At 50.4% G+C, this 23168-nt stretch overlaps 1 protein-coding gene across 1 annotated transcript; it reads left to right on the top strand.

The window, feature by feature from the left end:
• The first annotated feature begins 14 nt into the window (after positions 1 to 14).
• On the top strand, positions 15 to 10678 carry HOXA13 (homeobox A13). The gene is made up of 2 exons (XM_080385521.1): positions 15 to 9813; positions 10433 to 10678. The coding sequence occupies exons 1-2, from the start codon at positions 9141 to 9143 to the stop codon at positions 10675 to 10677; spliced, it is 918 nt and encodes a 305-aa protein (XP_080241647.1). The 5' UTR covers positions 15 to 9140; the 3' UTR covers position 10678.
• Positions 10679 to 23168: the final 12490 nt, after the last annotated feature.

Here is a 23168-nt window from a genome sequence, read left to right on the forward strand (position 1 = left end):
GGTTTCCCCAGCCGCTTTGTCCCTACACCTCTGGCCTGACCCGCTCAACCTGGCCAGTTCCTCATGGCTGCGCACACCGGTTTCAGACCGGATCCGTGTCCACACGGCGTGCTGGACTTCTCCAGGTAGAGCCCCTCAGCTGAGAATCTGTTGACCTGAGAACAGCGAGAACCGGCGTCCGGCGGATATAGATGCTTCTGCTGAGCAAAAGACACACCAGCCTTTATGTTTCCTTTGCAACACGACCTACGAGATGTAGCTTTATGTTACACCCAACCGCTTTTTTTTTTTCCCCTTCTTCTTTTCTTTTTTTCTTTTTAGGGGGGCGGGGTGGCAGCGGGCTGCGCCGGGAGATGACAGATGACTTGACATAGTCCCCACACTCGGCAAGAGAAATTACAAAGAAATATGGTCTTGTGAAAGTGGATGACAATTGGTAATTACTGGCAGGCAGCGAATATCTTCCACACAATGGGAAGGAAGCGGCTCCGAGCGAGGATACTCACTCCCTGGCACCGGGGCAGCTACATCTGCAGGAAAGCGGCCTCGGGTTGCGTGCAAGGGGACGGGGGGAATTTCTTCCTTTAGGTATCTGCGCTAGAAGACCAGGGGCTATGCTTGACTAGAGACTAACCTTTATTGTTCAGCCGCTCGTTGTTTTGCATGTCAGAGGGGTTGCTATGAAACCACTCCCTTTTCTCTGTGCCATTATTGGACTAAATATACTTTGGCTCCCGGGACTTCGCGAATCGTCTTCGGAGCGTGGGAACTTTGGCATGTGCCCTCAGCTCCGCTCCAACCCCTAGGCACCAGCCTGGCTCCTTCTCCCCGGGTATAGCTCAGAAGGCTCCCAGCACTGCAACAGGACTGCTTTTGCTGGGCTGAGGCCGTCCTTGATCTTCCTCCGTCCCTCTTGGCCCTAGAGAGGATGGAAGAGTCTGTGCCCCCGCATCCGCTCACGCGCGTGGATGTACGGGCACAGGGTGGCGATGCCAGGCGGTGCCGCTGGACTGGCTGGCCGCCATCCCCAAGGACACCGACCCGGAGGGCTCAGGCAGATGAAGTCCATACCCCAGATGAGAAGATCTAAGTCTAGACATGGGCAGATGGGAACTGCTGGAGTGCGCTGTGCGCGGGTTAATTACGGACCGGCTCCGCTCCCGCCTTTCCTCAGGAACCACGAGTCTCAAACGCAGCGCTTTAAGCTGATTCCAGAGTAAATAACATCTTGGAAGTACAGTCAGCTGTCGCGTATGTAAGAATGGGATTTAGCCTTCAACTGGGCCACATATGTAACTGCTTATCTGAAGAAGACATAAAATACAATAAGCTTTGGAAAAATTAATGATTCAGCAAAAATAAAGGGAGTAATATACTTACCCAGAGATGCAAGTTATCAGCTAGTCTGCATTTGGCCGGTGTTATGTTTAAAGGAAAATACTGTATAATTCCTATTTAGAGAATGTGTTCACGGTATGGATAGAAAGACATTAGTTCCATCTAACATGAAGAGTAGCAAATGTCTCCTGTTATTAAAGACAGCACGTATTATATATACCTGAGAAATGTACTGTAGGCGCTAGAAAGCATTTTCTAGACCCCCGGTTTTACTGTTTTTTAACCAAATAACCTTCTAACAGAAATGCCTGTGCTTGGTGAAATGTAAAGCTAATTGGAGAACACGGGATCATATCACGGTATCGAGTAACTTTCTGCTGGGAGGTGGCTCGTACTGGGAGCGCCCACGACATGGACGAAGGGCATTTAATCAGTGCTGAGGACTCAGCCGAATCCAGCTGCCTCTTTCTGCCCGAAACTGATCACGGATCCGTGCAGATGGCGCGTTACTCCTCGTGAAGCGTGTCCCCAGGGCTGTTCCTGCAGGGACCCACCCATGCGACACGGCAGCTCTCGCCCAGCCAGAGGTGGGATGCGCCTGGGGCTGGGAGAGAACTGAAGGGAGCCCCATTCGGGGGCCAAGCGCCACCCCACTCCCTTCCTTGCTCCCGCACGACTCTCAGCGGAGGGATGAATATGACGCGTCGCAAGGCGAGAGGCATGTGTGTGGTCACACAGACACACGCGCACCAGCCAGGGCGAGGGGGCACGGGACTCCTTTCAGGGGTGCGCGCCTGCTTGCCTGCGCGGGTGCGCGCTTCCCCGCGCTGCCTGCCGCCCGCACCTCCCTTCTCACCGCCGCCGGCAAAAGCGCCCTCCGCACCCGCGGAGCAGAGCGCGCCGGAGAGGCAGATTAAACAGGCCAAAGCGGGTAAAAAATCCCCAGCCAAACACCCAAAAGCCAGCCCGGCCCGCGCCCGGGGACTGGAAGGCGCTGTGAGAAGGTCCCGAGGGGGGACCGCAGGGCGGCCCGTGGGTAGGAGCCGGCAGCCCCGCGGGTCCCGCGGCACAGGTGTGCCCGGGGGCGGCTGCCAGCCGCGGCCCAGCGCCGGGCGGGTGTGGGAGCCCTAGCCGGGGTCTGGGGCCGGCAGCCCAGCGCCCTGCCAGGCGGCTGCGGCGGGCGGGCAGGGCGAGCTCCGCGGCCACCGCGCCGACGGGGCGGGGGCGCCGCGCCAGCCCCGCAGCCGCCCAGCCTGCTGGAGGAGCCAGCGGAGCGTGGGACAGCAGACACGGGGGCTTCTCCCGTGGCCAATCGTGCCCCCCTCCCCACCACCTCGGACAGAGTGGCAGGGGTTTGCCAGATGGAGCGTGTTTGGGGTTTTGAGCTTTTTTTTTTCCTCTCCGCGGGGAAGATCTCCACTCGTGGCTCAGGTAACTTCCAGCTAGAGCCACCCTCCCCTCCCGTCAGTGCGGTGAGTCCCCATATCTCTTAAGATATTTCTTAAGACAGCCGCGATTAGAACCCAGGGTATGTACAGTCTCATCTGAGCAAAGGGCTGGAAAAGTGCGGAAAAAGAGCTGTTAGACAGACCCAGGCATTAGAGATAAACTGCCTCCATCAAGTCAATGTTTTAATCACTAAAACCACTTCTGAAAAGGGAACAAAAAAACCCTCTTGGAGAATGTACTCAAACAGCTGTCTTCCAGTAAAGGCAAACATGTCCAATGTTTCCTGTATGATTTTTTTTTTCCCCCTTCTCTCACCCCTTTCTTTCTCTAGATACTGCGCACAGGCGTCTTTAGCAGTGAGCGCCTCATTGTTTCCCTAGGTGAAGATACAGCTTTGGACTCAGCATGGGGGGAAAAAAATAAAAAAGAAAAAAAGAAAAAAAAAGATCCTGCAACTTCTTGCAGAGAGCAGCAACGTCCACTCCTGCCCCTGAGCCCTCCTGGTCAGATGCTGTGTAAATGTCACGCTATTACAGGGACGTTATGGTGAGAAGGGCTTTTTGGAAACGCTTTCTCTCTCGTTGTAAAGGAAAGAGCGACTTCGGCTTCTCTTCGACAGCTTTTCAAAGGGAAATAAAACAGCACAAAGTGGGCCTGAAGCTCAGGAAGAACTTTTTTTTTTTTCCCCTAATGAAAAAGGTGGAGGGATAAGTTTAATTGTAATCAGCCTGCAACAATACACCATGTGATCATGTGGTAGCAATTATTACAAGCTCCCAGCAGAAATAGAGAGGATATGCCATTGCAGCTCACTGTACCCTGGCTTTATTTTCTTTTTTCCAAAAATTGTGACCTACTGGTAGATAAGTCGAGAAATTAATTTACCCAGAAAATGCTAAATCCTGAAAACCAGAGGATAAGTCCAACAAAATCCAGGAAGATTGAGTATCATTTTGTTATCTGTTGTTAATACAAGTTCATACTAGAACATTTTTAACTGGAGGATGTAACCGACCTGATAAACTACTGCAGTGAACATCTGCACGGCCAGCCTGGCCTCCTCGCTTATCAGAATTTACTAAGAGCAAAATAAAAAAGTTCTCGGCTCCCTTTGTGCGAGTGAGCAGAGCTGGTGGCGAATAAATCCGTCTCAGTTTGCACGGCAAAATTAATTTAATTGAAATGGGGGGGGGGGCTTCATCACTGCGTTTAGGCAGCCTGCGGCTGACAGAGAGCCTGCAAGGGCTTCTCTTCATCGCTGCATTTACACGACAGTTTAAGTAAAGTATTTTCTGCTAACTATCAACACATAACACCAGACTTCTGCTGCTTTCACCCACCAAAGACAAACAGAAAGCCATCGCACAACCCGTGGAAATACGCTTATGAAAAATTACAGGAAAAAAAAAAAGTACAACGAAACAAAATCAGAAAAGAGACCTTGTCCGTGAGACAGAGATCAGGATCGTTCCCATTTTCACTTTAATTACATTAAATACCTCCAGCGTGTTTTCTAGAGCTGAAACAGAAAAACCCACAGAGTGAAGCGATCTTCTGAGACCTCACTCCATAAAGATTAGTCCGTGTCCCATACTTCGGATGAAAGCAATTACATTATTTTCGAGCACACCTTATTTATGAGAAGGTGCAGTTTGAAAGTTTAGGTGGACTGAAATAGGTAGGTCCGATTCTAGTGTGCGTCTGAGGATTTTTAGGACGCCTTCGCAAATCTTCTCGGACTCTTCTTCTGCATTTACTTTTACAAATTCTTCTTATTTTGTAATTATCTCAGCCCCCCTCAGCACGCAGTGGGAGGGAGAGAGTTAAGATGTCCTGCGAACCCCGCTCGTAAAGCTGCTTACTTCCATTAGAAACACATGAATATCCTGAAATACAAAGTGTCTTTAAAACAGACTCAGGAATGTTTATCTCAATCCTTTAATGCTTTAGAAATTGTGGAAGAAAACAGCGGTGACAGTACTGCTCCAAATTAACCTTCTGGCAGGTAAATTTCATTTGCTCATGAAAATCAAATTCGATTAAGGCTTTTGCTCCTGCTATCACTTCACTCCCGCGTCTTCCACGACTCCTGGGCTCTGCAGGACAGAGATTATTATTAGTAACTAAGATCACCTAGCCCCTTCATTACCAGCTAAGATCTTTTAGCGGATTTAGAGGGATTTACCTCTGTGACAAACATGTATTTTCAACAATCAGCCACGATTATTATATTTTTTTTCCATCATGCTCATTAATCAGCTCTAAGCAGTGGATGGAAAAGTAAGAGTGGATTTCCTTGGGCGGCAGTTTTTCTTTTGTATTCGTACGATTGTGATTATCCTACAAGAAATCAGAGTTCCCCTCAGTCGGGCATTCCCGCGGCAGGGCTCCGGAGGGTGCGTGTGTGTATGTTATCACACAAAGGCTGGCTTGGGGGAAAAAAAGCCTTCTAGATACGCCGCCGACAAACCCCGTATTTGCAAAACCTGACATTCAGCTGAAAGGACTTTTGGTTTCTCTAAGAAGAGCGAAATGTTAAGGCCTCTTTAGGAAAATGAGTGGCCATATTCCTATGACATGGGGAGATTTACATTTAATTTATATATTCCCGTTTAAGGCCAAAATCCTGCAGTTCTCACTGTGGCAAGACTATCTTTGGCTTCATGGCGTCAGGAGCACACAGTGACTTGGTTCAAAGCACTTGTAGGGGCCAAATTCTGCCCTTGCTTACACCTGCGAAGTTGGTTAAATGCATCTGACCGCTCTCGCTGCAGCCAAAGGAAGAAAATGCCACTGGAAGCTTTTTGTAATACCTGAGATGGGCATGGCCGTGCAGGGCGAGGGGCGACTGCCGCCGAATAGGAAGATCAGTTAGAAGTTGCCCGGCTCTGAAAGGGTTCAACACCTTTTAAAATCTTCCTACTGATCATGGTTGTTCATCCTTTTGCTCCCTGAGGAATTAATACTCGTTTTAGCGGAAACGATTTAACAGATGTATTTCTCTCCAAGATGTTTTACATGCTATATAAATGCAAAGCAGTTCAGAGGTTTGCACCAAAACTCTTGGAAAATGCTGAGACTCTACCATACTCCTGTACTTGCTGTATCCTAACTATTTTATGCGGAGGAGGCAAAAAACTTTGGAAGAACCTTCCATTGGTCTGTCGGTTGCATGCATGGAAGCATTCAATTATCAAGTTAATTTTCCTAAAGGAAGCGTTTGTAGAGCATAGCCAAATCAGTCAGTGGCTTCAAATATACTCTTTCTTAGTTTTGGTTAATTTATCCAGCGCATCCCAAGACTTAGGTTGCGAAAAATAAAAGCTCTTCCACAATTGGTAGGGAATGGTATATGTTCGGGGATGGGGGGGGGGGGGGGGGGGCGAGCCGGTAGTCTCGGCCATATTTTTACCCCTGGTGTTCATTACAGGATTCATGATTTTCGAGGAACATTGATTCCGCTCGATGCCTTCAGCCCTCACGGTTCCTTTCTAATATTTAATGGCAGATACCCATTAATACAGGAAGGAATTATAGCTGGGGAATGAAAATTAGGTATCGAGGGTGAGGTGAGGGGCGGGAAATCTAAAATAGTTGACGAGGCTTTTTTCCTCTCCCTCGGTGTCAATAATTTATTAAAAGTCAGTCACATTCGGAAAGCAAAACAAAGACGTAGAGTCCCGCGTCCGACAGTAATTATTTTTCTGATGCTGCATGGGCTCCCCGCAGATGCCATTTTGCCTATTTTGAGGAAACGGTCCCCTTCCCTGACTCCCGCCCACGTCATGGCAAACAGGGGAAGGGGACGGTTGTGTCACTGCTCTTATCAGCAGTGAAAAGCACGGCCTTCTTCCCTAATGGTTACATAGAGCTCTACAGCGAGGGAGAGATGCGGAGAAGGGAGAAAAGAAAGCTCTTTAGTCTAATCTCCTTTCCTCCTTTCGCACACAGGGCTGGAACAGCCCCAAGTGGGTAAACAAAACAAAAAAACAACGACCAAAACTTAGCAAACCGGATACCCCTCCTTTTGCGCCTCCCCCCCCTTCCCCCCGCAAACCCTCCACCACTTAAACAGTTTGCACCGGGGCTGAAAGCTACGGTTTCATATGCTTCTCCCTCCTTATGGAAAGGAGCTTGAAAAGTAGAGGCAGATAAACGAGAAACGCTCCGCGGCTGAGGGAGAGTTTGGAGAGGGGGGCGGGCTGGGGCGGGGGGGAGAGGCGAGCTGGGGAGATTAGTGTTCTCATGGCTACCCGCTTTTTAACAAATCAAACAGATCTTCGCACTGTGAATGACAGCTCTCACATTGGCTAGACTGCAACTTTCAACTTGACCTTGGCCTCTAGCCGTGTCTAACCCGTATGTAAAACAGCGCTGCCCCATAGAGCTGCCTCCCTTCCCCCTTCTTCCCCCCCTCCCACCCCGCTGCAACGCGATTTTCAAAAGCAGCCTCGAGAAACCAGAGGGAAACAAACCGACCCAATTCATGGCAGTCAAGCAATGTTTGGCCCGGGGAATCCACAGGTTTCAAAACTGGAGCCTGAAAGAAAAGGAAAAATATGCGGGGAATAAATATTTGCTTTTGGCCATGAGGAAGAATGCGGAAAAGGGTATGCGAAGTCAAAATGGGAACACTTTATTGGCTACAATGAAGGAAAAAAAGCGGCTAAAATGCTGCCAAAGTAGTAGGAGAATGACAGCGAGTTCAGGTATCCCAACCCATCGCACGGAAAATGCACCTTGAAAAGACCCCATGGGCGCCAAAGGGCTATTTCTCATGGCTGGCAGCTCTGCGCTAGGCAAGGAAAAGCCTGCTCGGTAACAATGTACGTCCCGGGACCGCTCTGCGCTTGTAGCCATGCGGGCAAAACAATGCTACAACGTCAATGGGAAGCACAATAGGACAATAAATACGCCGAGCTGTCAGGCGCAAAACAAAGCAATATGCAAAGCAAAAGAAAAAATAAAATTAGTTTTCAGGATGGGAATATTTGGGGCTGTTTTGTCCATAGGCGGTGAGGGTTGCGAGCTGTTAACGATGAGATGAACGCTGCTTTAGGTCAAGTTTACTGATAGCTCGGTGATGGAGCGTTTTGAGTTCAAGGTTGTGCGCGAATAACTGAATGCTGCGGAGAAACGCGTCCGCGTCGGAGGGAGGTGCGGAGAATATTAAAAATTTAAATTATTTCGCCCTATGAAAGGTTACAACGTTTATCACGAGAAGGGAATGCAATTGTTTTTTTCTAGCTTTCGCTGGCGGGAGAGGTACGACCTTCCAAAAAAAAAAAAAAGATTTTTCAGCCAATAAACCATTTTTTTTCCCAGCCCAGAAAAGCACTGTGGATCCGTACGCACAGTATACAAGCCGAGGTGGTATTTCACAGCCAGAAAAGATTCAAGCCGAATTGTAGGCCGCGGGTTTTATTATTAAGGCAAGAAATAATACAGCGGAATCGCGATGGAGATTCAGTTAACCCTCCCGCTCCCCCAGCCCATCCTAAAAGATAATAATAAATCAAATCGGGATTTCCTGGTCTGTTCCTCTTATCTGACTTCTGAGGTTTTGTGGCGAGAGGAGTGAGATGGGTCTTGGGCTTTCGACGGGCGGGAAGGAAGGAGGAAAACACCCAGAAAGGACCCCGGGAGGCTCCGCTTCGATAGCCTTATCTGGCCCGGCGCGCCGCCCGGGGAACCTCTCCTCCGCCCGCCGTGTGCGGCGGGCTTCCCGCGGAGAGGCGGCGGTGCAGACCGGGGAGGGAAGGGGGTCGGAGAGGTGCGGTTCATCTCCCCCGGGAGATGAGGAGAGGCCTCCGCGGCTTCCGCGGCGCTCGGGGCGGGGAAGGGCCCGAGGGAAGCGGCGCGGGGGAGAAATCAGGCGGCGTGCCGGGGGGAGCCCCGCACCTCGGGGAACGCGCCGCGGCAACAACGGGGCCAAAATGCTCACGCCTCGGTGGCGAGGGGAGGGAGGGCCGGAGGGAGGAAGGAGGGAGGAGGCAGGGAGGGAGGCGAGGAAGGAGGGCGGGCGGGCGGGAGGACGGGCCCCCCCGCCCCCCCCGCGGCGCCCGCGCCCCGCGCGGCGGCGGCAGGACCGGGCCGTGCCCGCGCCCGTGCCCGCGCCCCCGTGCCGGGACCCGGCCCCGCGCGGTTATTGCGTTATTTAATTATCTCCACTTTATTCCTTCAGATGTTTATCAGCTGCTTTGCATATCACGTGGGGGCGGGCGGCCCAATGAGGGCCGGCCTGGCGCGACACTGGCGCGTCAGCCTTGGTCAAGTCCCGGAGATTGAGTATCTCTTTTTTCAGTCTTTGGGGCTTTTAAAAAAGAGCCACTAGTCTCAATGCGGAGCGGGCTATGACAGCCTCCGTGCTCCTCCACCCCCGCTGGATCGAGCCCGTCATGTTCCTCTACGACAACAGCCTGGATGAGATCAATAAGAACATGGACGGGTTTCACGCCGGCAGCAACTTCGCGGCGGCGGCGGCGGCCAACCCCTGCCGCAACCTGATGGCTCACCCCGCGCCCCTGGCCGCCCCCAGCGCGGCCGCCTACACCTCCAGCGAGGCCCCCGCCGCCGGCATGGCCGAGCCCGCTGTCAAGCAGTGCAGCCCCTGCTCGGCCGCCGTGCAGAGCTCCTCCGGCGCCGCGCTGCCCTACGGCTACTTCGGCAGCGGCTACTACCCCTGCCGCATGACCCACCACAACGCCATCAAGTCCTGCGCCCAGCCCGCCTCCACCTTCGCCGACAAGTACATGGACACCTCGGTCTCCGGCGAGGAGTTCACGTCGCGGGCCAAGGAGTTCGCCTTCTACCAGGGCTACGCCGCCGGGCCCTACCAGCCGGTGCCCGGCTATCTGGATATGCCCGTGGTGCCCGCCATCGGCGGCCCCGGCGAGCCGCGCCACGATCCCCTGCTCCCCATGGACAGCTACCAGCCTTGGGCCATCACCAATGGGTGGAACGGGCAAGTGTACTGCCCCAAGGAGCAGAGCCAGCCGCCTCACCTCTGGAAATCCACCCTCCCGGGTAATACACCTGCATGGCTACCCCTGCCCCCCCCCCCCCCGCCTCCCCCGCTCGCCCCTCCCGGGAATCCCGCCGGCAGGGCTACGGGATCACCCCCGGGCTGACCCTTCCCCGCCCCGCCCGCGCTCCCCGGCCCCATCCCGCCCCGGCCCGCACATGCCCCGGCGCCGCTGGAGCGGCACCGGTGCCGCCCCCTGCCCCCCGCCGGCGCACGGCGCATCCCGCCTCGGCCGCCCGGCCCTGCCGCCGGCACCGGGAGAGGAAACAGCTGAAAAGGGCCGTGGGAAGGGCTGCGGTATTATTGTCCATAAACTCCGGAGCACGCAGGCTGGGTAAATCGCTGCAGCCCCGCGCGATTCTTCCCAGAGTCCGTGACTGGGCTCCGTGGGGTTTGTGGTTATTATTTGTCTGTCTGACAGAAGCGAGCCTTCCCCTGCCTAAAAGCTGCCTGCGCGGCCAGGAAAGAGGAATCCCAAATGCTGAGCCGGGCTTTAGTAGCTCAGCTGGAGCGGGGCAGGCGGAGGAGTGCGCTGTAGCTCTAACCCCTGTACCACTTGAAGATGTCCTAAGCGGTTCGAGCGATTTTCTAACGCTTGCCTCCGTGGTTTTTCTGTTCCAGACGTCGTTACGCATCCCTCAGATGCAAACTCGTACAGACGTGGGAGAAAGAAACGAGTGCCTTACACAAAGGTCCAGTTAAAAGAACTCGAAAGGGAATATGCTACAAATAAATTCATAACCAAAGACAAACGGAGGAGGATATCGGCGACTACAAATCTGTCAGAGAGACAGGTCACAATCTGGTTCCAAAACAGAAGGGTCAAAGAGAAAAAAGTGATCAACAAATTGAAGACTACCAGTTAATGGATTAAAAATGGAGAAGCAGCAGCTCAAAGTTTCAGAACTTTTTCTTTTCGTGTTCAGATTAAACTAATTATTAATAATAATTAAAAAGAGAAAAGACAATTAACCTCTTCTTTCAGAAAAAGAGATCTGTATCCTTGGAATTACAGCTTTTTGTTTTTTTGTTTGTTTGTTTTTTAATATTGCTGTAGCAAAGTGCTTAAAACTGACAGTTCTCCTGAAATCCCCAGCAGCCAGCCAGTATCACTGACAGACTGTAAAGCCCACACTCCCAGCCCCGAGAGATACACTTCCAATAAAGACACGATTTTCTGAGAAACTTGTGAGTACTTCTACGACCTTACTATTTGAGAAGACTCTTCGTAGCCACGGTGCAAGAGCTGGTTTAACATGAGGAGGTCGATGTGGACACATAATCTGGTTTTCTTCCATTGCAATCCAAACTGTATGTTGAATGACTGCTCAGGTAAACCATAGTGAAAAAAAAAAATACAATTACTGTATGTTTTCAAGCAATGCATTTAATGTCAAAAAAGTAATAATAAACCTCGAAGGTACTGAATAAGGATTTCAGAGACATCAGTAATGAAGGAAGCTCTGTGGAGGATCTATCTTAATAGCAAATTTTAAACATTGCAAACTAGTGGGGATAGAAGGGAAAATATTTGCTTGGAGATGTCTTTCTGTTTTATTTTTTAATTTCAGCAGATGATTTCTTGTCATCTGAATTGGGGGAGGGTGGGGGAAGGGTGGGTTTGTTTATTTTTTCTCCTGCAGACCGTACAATAGATACTTTTTGAAGGACTCTGCCTATTTTAAACCTCAAATAATCTTCAAGAATTAATATTCTGAATCCCCGGAAAATTTTAAATATTTGACTCTGGGTGGATACAAAAACCGGGAACATTGGCATTTCTTTACAGTAGGGGGGGGGAAACCCAGCTTCCTGGAAAAAATATCCAAGAGCTTTGAACTGAAATACATTTTTCTCCAGAAGTATTTTGATTTATATAATCTATATTTTGATCTATAAGTAATTAGTCGTTTCTCCTTGTTTATTGTCTGTTATGAGGCCTCAGTAGAACGTTTAGGGATTCTTTTTACAGCACCTTTTAATCCAATCAGTTATTTCAACCAGCACATTATTTTGTTTTTATTCACTATAAGAAGCTATCTTGTAAATAATAATAAAAAAAATCAGCGCACTGTGAAAATGTACTTGTGCACCCTCATTTTTTTTTTAATATTTCTACTGAAAAATGAAAACCCAAGACGTGTAGACAGGTATAGTAGTATTAATCCTGTTAATAAAATAGTCACTGTAATAAAACCTGAAAGAAATGCTCCTTATTTTTCCATACCTACATGCATTTCATAAGAAAAATATAATGTATATGTCTTGTAATACTGTTGTCTTCCATTATGTAGCTTATGTCTATATGGTGGTTCTTTTCTGGACGGTGTTTATCTGGGGGCAGGCACGCCTGATAACAAGCATTCCTAAACTATAGATGTTTTGGTAATGTTAAACAGTGGGTTGCAGCGGGGCTGGGGGCCCAGGGGAGGAAGAGCGGGATGATACCAGCGCCGCGCTACAGCCCTCGCCGGGAAATGGAGTCCGGCGGCCGGCCCCGGGAACGGGGAGATGTTGCCTAGCCTGGCGGTGCCTCGGCGGGAAGGTGGGGGTGCTGCGTGGCGATGACAGGATGGGGAAGGCCTGAAACCTTGACCTTGAGGGGAAAAAAGCCGATTTGTGACCTTGACTTTTGACAGCTCCCCGCGCCAGCGGCATCCGCGGGCCGACAGCGCCACCTCGTGGCCGTCGCCGCGCCTGCACCTGGCCGCGCCCGCGCACTCACCCGCGCAGCATCCTCGCCGCGGGCGGGCGCGCACACGCGTGGGACCCGCGCCGCCACAAGCGGGCGTGCCTCTCCGCGCGGGGACCGCCGCATATCCACATATATATATATATATAAAATATATGTCTGAACTTACAAGGTAGAGCACGGAGCAGGTTGTGCTCCGCTTGCTCGCTCGCTCGCTCTGGTGGTGGCAGGACACCGGCGAGGCTGAGCCGGGGGTGAGAATCGGTGCTTAGCAGTGCCTGGCTGGGGGATGCTGGTGCGATGTGAGGAGCCGCCGGCCGGCCGGTGTTCTGAGTGGCGGGCGAGTTTGGCCGGGCACAAAGAGAGGTTTCCTTTCGCCGCCTGTCTCCTGCGGTGGTCTGCAGCTCTAATTAGAGCTATTGGGGGACCTTTACGGTACATTTAGAGGGTATCAGATACCGCGCTAGCTGTGCGCTTCTAGCCTTACATTTCTGAAATTCAAAAGGACCCACCTCTGCAGGGATCAGCGCAGAGCGGTTTCCGACCCTCAGATCTGACTGTAACGCATTCGTGCAATAACTTACATGAAAAGTACCTGCAGCAGTGGGATCTGTTTTACAGGAGGCTGTCGTGTAGGGAGCTTTGCACTCCGTGCGGGATTTCAGCCTTCCCGCAGTGTGCGGGCGCGTTATCCGCCCACCACTCGCCGCTCTCGGGGCGCGCAGGGACCGCGGAGGGCTGCGGTTTCTCAGGCGGGGGGAAACCCGCGGCCGTGGAGCGTGGGAATATCGGCTGCATCCCTTCAGAGGCCGGTCAGGGGCTTTCTGAGTGAGATCTCCCCCGTCCCGCTGCGCAAATAGCCGGGGAGAGGTACCTAAGTGGCAGCTGGCTTCCAGGCCGTGCAGTTGGGCTGTGCTTTGGGGTGACAGCGTGCCCCTGTGAGGGGAGGGGGGACAACTCCTATGACAAGGACACGGCCTGCCCATGGCCTGCGGCGCCGGGTGAAGGACAACGGGCGCAACACCGCCCGAAGGGGCTATAACCCGTCCCCGGCGGGCACGGCCTTGGTCTGCCTCCCCCGCCGCTGGGCACCCAGCAGTCTCCACGACCCCCGCAGCAGCCCCGCAGCCCGGGACGCTCAGCGGAGCTGGAGCAGGCAGCGAACCCCCGCGCTGGGGCTGCTGCAGCCGCGGGCAGCCGCTTGTCCCGGTCGCATCCTGCGCGAAGGCCGGGGGCTGCGGGCTGGCTACGGGGGCCGGTGCCCCACCGGCCGTACCTGCCGTCCGCTGGCAGATACCCACAGGTCTGCCCCGGCTTCAGGCAGCGGCCAGCCGCCTTTCCTCCGCCTTATTGCAACGCTTTCTCCTGAAGGAGCTGAATCGCCTGGAGAAAGCTACTTATGAATTACACTTGTTCTCGCTCCTAGTAAATAATTCCATTTATTCCGTTGTATTTCGCAATCTGCATAATTATTGCATGAGACACACCGCAAATTACTTGTATTGCAGGTCGGAGATGAGGATGCTAGACAGGATTCTAGTCCTCTGTATCTTGGGTAGGATCTTCTGTTTTCACACCATGCCCCAGAGCGATATATTTCGGGGGCGCCTCGAAAGGAACTCGCAACGAGAATATGGCCGACATTAGTAAAATAACAGCTTTTTTTTCTTTTTCTTTTTCTTTTTTTTCTAAGGTAACTTCAAATTGGAGCTAGCATTTGAAGATTATGTTTTCACACTGAACTACCCTACCGTTTAAATCTGCTAAGCATTTCTAGACTGACCGTGGATTAGGAATTTAAATTCCCACTACTGTTCAAATAGCTTTGCGGCATATATATTTCACAGGGCAAAAAGGGGAGCGTTTGACTCGCAATCGCTGGCAGGAGTAAAGTAACATTTTGGACCGGACCCGCGCTACCATGTAAGTCAGCGTCGAGGCTCTCGCAGGCTCCAGCGGGAGGAGCAGGTCATGTTTCCCGGCCTTGCGGCGGAGAGTCCCCGGCGGGGAAGGAGGATCAGGCCCACGGCGGGCGGGCGGCGGAGCTCCTCCACCCTGCCGGGGTGTCTGCCCCCAACACCCGGGCGTGCGGCGGCCGCGCCGGCGGCTCCGTGCCCGGTGCCGGGGGCCAGCGGCACCTCTCGGACCCGCTGCCTCCTCCTCGGGCCCGGCCCGAGGCTCTGCTCGGGAGACGTCCCACAGGGGCGAGTGGCTTGGTCAGGTGAGTAGAAGCCGGGAGCTCCGTGCTGGGCTCATCGGGGCACCCCTGAGGAGGTGGCTGCGGGGCGCGGCGGTGCCCGGCGCAGCCCTCCGCGCCGCGGCCGTGCGGCGACTCAGGGCACCGAGACAAGGATGTCTGCGGTTTTCCGAGTCGCGAAAGATTCCCTGTCTGCGGGTTTTGAGTGCGTGCCGGCCCCCGCCTCGGTCCTCCCGCGTCCCTGCCTACCCACGGCTGCACCCACGCGGCCCTCCGCATCCCCGTCCCTCCGTCCCTTCGCCGGGTAGATGTGGCCTCGGAGCGTGGGGGAGAGCGGGTGTGTAGGTGTGTGTGTTCGTGTTATTTATTACCTTCATTTACCGTCCAAAAGCTGTTGGCACATACATTTTCGAGTACAAATTGCTGTTGCATTACATATTCCCCTCTCACCAATCTGCCACCAGCGTCCTAAAGTACATCCCTAATATGTTTTACAAGTAAATATATCACCAACGAAAATAATTAAGCAACGTGATACATTACTTCACGACGTCCGTCCCTACACGCGGTTTGGTGAGAATGATTATTTATATTCCCTGCGTTACCAAGAATGTTTTAAAATGGTGGTGGGGAACTTATTGTGCCCGGCTTGCTATGCAGAGCTATATGTGCGAAGAGTTTTACTTGCAGACGTTAAAAAAAAAAAAGTGCCAGAAGAAGAATTTGAAAATAAAACAAACAGAAAATTAAAAAGACCAAAATGTACGTAAGTAAAGTAGTAACTCTACTTTCTCAGCTCCCCTAGAAATTAAAATGTTAGGTATAACATTTTAGCTGATGTGCAGAGGAACGCAAGGGACAGAGGAAGCAAGTTAATACCGTATATTTATCGTATTTATTGAAACATTAATGTCAGAGCAGTATTTCATTCCCACTGTAAAACGCAAAACATAATTAGAGACAAAAAAAGATCAGTTTACTTTCGCTTCAAGTAATTCTTGCGGGATTCCACAACATACACTTTAATTCCCAGTGTCTGGAGATGTTGACTTATAATCACCTAATTCTGGGCGTCCTTGGTCCCTCGGATTTTAAATTCCCATGAACAGAAAGCGGCCTTACATCTTTGATGCGGACGGAGGGGTACAGCAAATGTTTTGTATTTTTACCCACCGAGAGAATAATCCGGTATTTAATCTATCCCCGCCTCGAGCTCTTGGCAGTAGCAAAGGTGGTTTGCTATGGGAAATAAACCTTGACAGGAGCATATTTCCGAAAAAAAAAAAAAAAAAAAGTAACTAGAACTGCAAAGCTGTATCTTTTTCAGCCACCTTTAGCTCAGAAAGACTCCCGCTTAAAAAACCCTTGCTAGCTGAGATGGCCTCTGAAGTAAACGGAAAAAACATGGTGCGCAACATCGAAATGCTCAGAAAAGAAAATCGCCCAGTGCTTCCAGAGCAGCGACTTTATTTTGTATGCGTCTGATCGAACGGGTAAGCATCTCGGCCTTCAGCCTATAAATTAAAGTTATTTAAAAAGAAAATGGCTATGGCTTAAATAAAACCCCATTCCTGGTGCATTTCAGCATTCTCCGTGGGCAGCGTTAGCAATAAAATCAAGACAGCATTTAATACAAAAAAAATATTGGCAGGCGCTAAAAGGCCGTTTGTTACCATTCATAACTTTTAGATGCGTTTTAATGCACTTTAATGATGATTTGAAGAGATGGCCTCGCGCGCTCTCGGCCGGTAACAGAGTCCAAAAAGAAGAGGGGGGGGGACCAGGGGGTGTTTTTTCCGCGTGGGCCGGCGGGGACGTGGGGCTGATGCGCCCCGGACGCAGGGGTCCGGCCGCGAGTGTTTTAACCACGCCGTGAGCCCTTCCCTGCCCCCCGGGCCCCCTCCTCTTTGAATACAGTTGATTCATGAACTAGGGTACGAAATGCAAATGCTCATTAAGTCTTTCCTCCCTCCCTCCTCCCTCTGGCCTCCCTCCCTCCTCCGCACCCCCATCCAAAAAAAAAAAAAAAATTCTCTGGTGAATAGCTTCAACATGGCGTGCTGAAAGGCAGAAGCTTTGCCCGTTCCTAGATCTGAACCGTGATTAAACATCCCCAAAGAGAGCATCTCTCTTCCTCCCGCCGCTCCCCCCTCCCTTCCCTCCCCGTAGCGTAGAGGAAAGCGCCCTCTTCTACGTAGGAAAGGTCAAGTCCTACAACGCACAACCCACGGTCATTACTGTACTGTGACCCAGGGTGTACCGGGGAGGAACGGCCGGGTGTCCCGTGATCAAAAACACTGGGACTTTTTTTTTTTTCCTCCATCTCGTGCGACGGGAATCCGGGGAATTAGACAGCATTTTAACCTCCTGCAATCACCTTGTGTGCAAATCGCCATCGGAAATGCTAGGGGACCGGGAAAGACAGAGAGAGAGAGGAAAAAATAAATGGCCATCATAGTAGTAATAATAATAGCAATAATCGTCATTAGCCTGTGATATTGCTGCATTTTGCCTGAAGCTGGCAGGAAGGAGGATGTGCCCCAGTGGCTAGATTTCTCTCCGTCTAAAGGCAGACCAACAACAACTAGAACAAAAAAAATTAAACCCCCAAGTCAACAGCAACCCAAGCCACTGAGAAATCGAGAAGGAATGTTTTGTGGACCAAGTATATTTAATCTGTAAGGGAGGAAACCAAAAAATATGCAATCCATCCTCATTGATCTGGAGGTCTACAGCCCAGCGCGGGATCCTAGCTGTCAGTCTCCGTGGGGATATATTTTTGCGCAGGCGAGAGACTTCTGGATGCTTGGGTAAGATTTTCATGCTCTTCCTGGAAGCCGCTGAATGTTTCTCCTCTCCCCCTGGCTCGGTGGTGAATTAAGCAAACAAGCCAACAACAAACACCCACCCAGTCCCCCGCAAAGCCCCCTGCATGACTGGAGCGAAGTCATTTGGAAGGCCTTTGTGGAGGGTTTCCCAGGCCCCTACTCTCCCCCCAGCCCACCCACCCACCCCGCTCCCTTTCTCCCACGGTGTATGAGGCCAAAGTGCCGCTTCTGCTGCGGGGACCTGGGTGAAGAAGGCTGCCTGGGCTGATGCTAATAGAGTCGAAGAACCCGTTGAGAAAAGTAAGACTGCTTCTCTAGCTTGGGTGCTGGCTCCACCTTTCCCAGAGATGCTGCTTCCTATTCTAGCATAGGTGGAAAGCAAAGAAGGCCCTTGGCAGGAAAGAGGGCCAGGAGAGGCTGGGGTCAGAGCCTAAGACGCGGGCAGACTTGCAGATAGTGCTGCTGGTTGCTTAGCTTTGTGCTGCACCAGGTTGTCTTGCAGAGTTGGGTCTGGCTGCATGGAAAAGCGACTCCTGGGTTTTATTCCCGGTTGTTTTATTCCGGTGTGTTTGCCTCTGAAATTGTTTTAATCATTCAAGAGCCAGGGAGGACGGTGGACTGTGTGTGGAAGAAAGCAGGTGAAGGATGCTTAACCTGTCTGCTTTTCGCTGTTGCCTGTGTGTATCTAGAGAGAAAAATGCCAGCCGGGCGCTGTAACCTGCCAGTTTAAATTAATCTGAACTTCGTCGTAATTGCCTTGATTTGAACGCACCGAGCAAAGGGCTTTCATTTATTCCTGACCGTATATATCGGCCTCTAGTCGGCTTGGGCGAGGAGTAATGGAAAAGCAGGGTATTTAAGTCTGGGTTTAGCCTTCGAGATGCCCTCGGGTAGGCATAAAAAAGATGGATTTCAATACAAAACAATCTTGGATGGACTTCGTCTCCAGCTAGTGATTGGTTTGTGTTTAAATATGCGAGGGTTTGTAAAATGAAAATACAGTGCTGTATGGACACTTGATGGGAAAATAAAACCGAAAGAGAAAGGACGAATAACCCCCGCACTTTGCCTAGCTTGATTCGGTCGGGGGAATTCGCCCAAATTCCCCCGGCCTCTGCGGCGTGGACCTGTCGTGCTGATGCACCCCGATTTCTGTAAGAAGGGGTGTTAGTATCGGCGTTTGTTGAGAAGTCGGGAAAGGGCAATAAGCGGGACCGTGAGCAGGTTTCCACCCCGGCATAGGCAAGAGCAGCCATATTAGGCTGAGGGGAGAGCTATTTTTATGGGTATCTTTGCATGACATAGGGGAGAACAGACAAGAAGCAGTCCTTATAGAGCCGGCTGAGCCGTGCGTGGGCACACGATTGCATCCTCAACTGCAGCACGTATTTTAAGCTCGTGTTCGAGAAATAGTTTCCTATAAAGGTTACACGAATACAGGTACCTTCACTATAATGCAATTCTGAGGGTCCATCAAAATATGAAGTTGGGGCTTTGAAGTCGTTGATTTGACAGCCCCAGTATAGTGATACTTCCTGTACCCGCCCCCTAAAACAATCCTTGATGAAGAAATGTCTTTACTTAGGTGGGTTTCACAATATGTGAATAAGGCTCTCCTATAAAGTTAGCAGTGTGGTACAGTAAAATCTGATGTGTTTCTTGGCGAGTTGGGCAAAATAAAATAAAATAGAAAAACCCCACAATTGAAATACCTTTATAAATCATTGTTAAAATTCAATGTGCATTAGAGAGAACCTTATATCCTATAAAATTCAGTTTAGCTTAGAATCCCAGTCTATTACCTTGACTTGAATTTCTCTGGCAAATTGTGGATCTTGGCATCACAGGAACAGTCTGGCTACGACGACCTTGTCTCGGCGGTGAGGCATTTCACTTTCTGTCGCTTTCTGCTCTTAATCTAGAGGGCACATTATATATCTCATAACTCTGGTGTGTTGTTTGCATCTTAACTTGGTAGGCAGAAAAATGCTCGTTTGTCAGAGGCAACGCAGTAGGACTTTTTTCCTCTCACTGAATATATTTCCTGGATTAACAAATCTAAGGTCAAGTTCAAGGCATTAGTCGTAGCAATACTTTTAAATGTAAGTCGACATGGGAATGTTTTGGCGGACTTTTTTTTTCTTCTTCTTCTTCTTCTTCTTATGTGTAGGGTAGAGCAGCATTCCGGGATATGTGTGAACTTTGCATGGGAACATCGCCTGTGATGTGGCTGTCCGTAGAGATAACCGCGTCGACTAATAGCACCGCGCTTTCAAGGGGTTTCTGGGGATGTTCCCTAAACCGCTCTGATTAATTCCACATAAAATACATCGTCATGAAAGGGGATTGATACTTGCTTACTACAAACGGCGCTAACGACCCGCTTCTTCGTGGGTCTAGGTGGGGATCGGTGGAAAGTGTCTGCTTTTCTGTACCGGCGGGTTATAACCGGGGAAGTTTGCTTTCGCACTCGTTTTAAAGCCCCGCCACTTGGTCTAGACAGTCCTCTCCAGCAGCCTAGTTTTGCCAGAAGTCTCTTGCACTCCATATTTCTTGCGGACGGGGCGGGGTGGGTGGAAGGAATGGTGGTAATGAATGACTGGATGTGCGTTTTCATATATCGGGGACTCTCACAGAGGGTTCAAGGGGAGAAAAAGAGACATTTATGGTAGCATCGTCAGTCAATTAATTTCTGATATACTTGGTTGTCTGAGAAAATATCTCCTCGTGTCCCCCTTGTCCCCAAACCTACTTCCATTCTTTTTCAAGAGCAAGCTACAAGCAGTAAAAATAAACAAAATTTTAGCGGGGTTCAGCGCCCCGGAGCCCTGGCGCGCAGGGCTAGAGAACGGGGCGGGTGTGTGTGTGTGTGTGTGTGAGGAAACACGGCGTTATGAGAAACTCCCCGCGCTTGAGAAGGCGCCGGGAGCTTGTCACCGCAACAAATCGTTTGGCTGCAAAAGGGCAAGAAAACAGCCGTCGAAAAAGAGAAGTTGTCTATCTGGAAGAAGCTTAAGAAGCTTCCTCTCCTGAAAAAAAGCCCTGGATATTTCGGCTTGTTGCAGCTATCAGCTATCGGAGTCAGGGTCTGTCTTCAGACAGAGCCCTCGGATGTTCATTAGCGCAAAGGGATGCAAAATATCGTGGTTGGTCGCCAGCGACGGGTCGATCTCTGTACGTCCGTAGCCATTTAATTTTAATGGTCAAACTAAAGGGGAGGGTTGGAAGGAGAAAAAAACCAACCACCCTCTGAAGCTTTTCCATCTCGGCGACTTGAAAAGACACAGAGGGTGACGGAGAAAAGGAAAGGATTTCAGTAATCGATATTAAAAATCAATCTAAAATATTCTACACACAGATGAGCACAGCCTTTTGAGATGTTCAAGCCTCTGAAATAATATAATGCCATTAAATACAACAAAAAAAACACCCTCAGAATATTCCTTACTTGAATCCTGGTTACATCTGCCCTTTCTGTTTACATGTATTTTGTAGTTTCCTAGCAAAATCACAACCATACCGCTTCATGTTTTGGACAATAAATAGTCTGTCCTATATCACAGCACGGGGCTTCCATCTCGCCAATATAAAAAAAACCAAAAACTATTATTTAAATTATTTGAAAAATCTTAGCTAACTACTGTAACATTACCTTCTATTGTAGTGTTAAGGGAACACAATTAATTAAAAGGAAAAAAAAAATAGATGGCTCTGTATAGCTCCTTTCCACAACGGACAAAAAGGCAAACAGAAAAGAAACGCCAGTTAAGAACTTCTGAGCCTGAAATATTGAAAATCCAAACAATAAGCACGCTTTTCTAAAGCTTCATTCATGGGAAATTTTGCGAAGAATTATCGCCTTCTGGCCTTACTTTAATTGGGAAAGGTGGGAAGGGGTTGCGCTTCTCGTTGGCAACAAGGTTGCGAATTCCCTAATACTACGTTTTTCTAATAAGCCTTTGTAGATTGTAATCAACCCGCAAGTTTACAAAACAGTGTCCTAATTCCTGAGATATTTTCTCCTGCTAGAGCTGTAACACCCCTCACCCTTCCTACACGAGAGGAGCAGCAGCGATTGAAGCCAGCGATCGTGTAATATTTTAATTAGCTCCTCTTGACGCAAATTCCTTTTAGCACAGTTTCTCCTGTTAATTACAGGCACCCACCCTACTGGCAAGGTAAATGGTCAGTTTCAAAATTTTTTCAAGCAAAACCCGGTGCAAAAAGACAACAATTTAGATACTGTAGAACTTGACCTTTTGGAGACGAGCAGTAGTAAGTTAAACAGTTTCCTTTGCACGCCATCTGTATATATAAAAGCTAGGCTATCGAGGCGTCCTAGCTCTGTTTATATTCCTCCAAAGAAGAGATGTAGCTTTTTTTCCACGCTTTGTTTAGCTTAGCTATGGGTAAATGTGCTCACAGTCTCCCCACCTCTTGGCCACGCTTGTCCTTTGCAAGAACGTCCTGCAGCAGAGCTCCCAAATTCAGAGCAGTTTTACCCTCTCTAATCCGGCCGAAATACATGGGAAGGCGTAACGAATGCATTTTGCTTCTCCAAACGAAACGCCTGCCTTTGTTTATGTTGTTTTCAGTGAGGTTAGCGAGGGGAAGGCTCGATTTTCCCCCTTCCTCAACGCGGAAGTCCCAATTACTGTATTAAAAGAGCAATTCAACATTAGACCAAATAATCAACATTGATAATTGTGCTGAACACAGCAACTTAACAGCAGGCTCCCTGCAATTACCCACACATTCCGGGGCTTTAAGCGTACATTATCTCTGTTTCACTTAACAGCAAATAAAGCAGAGAACAGCCTGTGCCTTGGGTGTCTCCTCGCTCCCAGACGAGCTGCGCCCCTCGCAGCCTTCCCCATCACCCTTCCCGCTTGTTCGGCAGGGGGAACCGGGAGGTGTTTTGGGGTCCCCTTGCGCTGCAAACCCGCTTGAAGAAATAGGCTGCTTGGTTTGGGGAGCGGCGGGGGGTGGGGAGCAGCTCAGGCTATTCAAAAGTAGGCATCGGGGCCGCACGTGTGCATGCTGTGCAAGCACACATATGCCCAGATACACACACACCCACGCACACACACGCCTATTTCCAGTTGCCTTCTCGCCCTTCTTGCCTTAATTTCCCTTTGTTTCCCAGAGGCAGCCCCGACCTCTGGCACGGAGGAGCCTCGCACGGCGCCACAGCCCCGGCTGCAAAGAGGACCGGGGAAGAGCCCCATACAAACCTGTGCCAGCTCTGCTCCCCATTTCTAGCCCCAAGGTTTGAAATTTATTGAAATGCAAGAGGGGGGCTGCAGTGAGTCCGAGGAGGTGGCGTCCCGCGATTAAGCGTTGGGCAGCTCTGTCATGTCTGCTCTGACACAAGCTGAAGTTGACTGCCAAAGTGCTATAAAACCGCAGGTCAGTCTAGAACTGTTTTCGGTTCTCCTAGACGCGCCGTGTTCAATTATAGCCTTAAAAGCCCTAATACAAGTGCAAGAATTTGTTTGCCATCACACAGAGGCGGGGCGAGGCTCTGCAATGGTGGCGCCTTTGTTATCTCAAAGTCACTGAAATCCTTATACATTCCTTTTTGTTTCAAGGAGGGGTGTCTGCGTGTGTGTAGGGTGTGGGGAGAGGTTTTTCGTCGAC

The sequence above is a fragment of the Falco punctatus genome (assembly GCF_963210335.1).
Source record: "Falco punctatus genome assembly, chromosome: 4".
NCBI classification, from domain to species: domain Eukaryota; kingdom Metazoa; phylum Chordata; class Aves; order Falconiformes; family Falconidae; genus Falco; species Falco punctatus.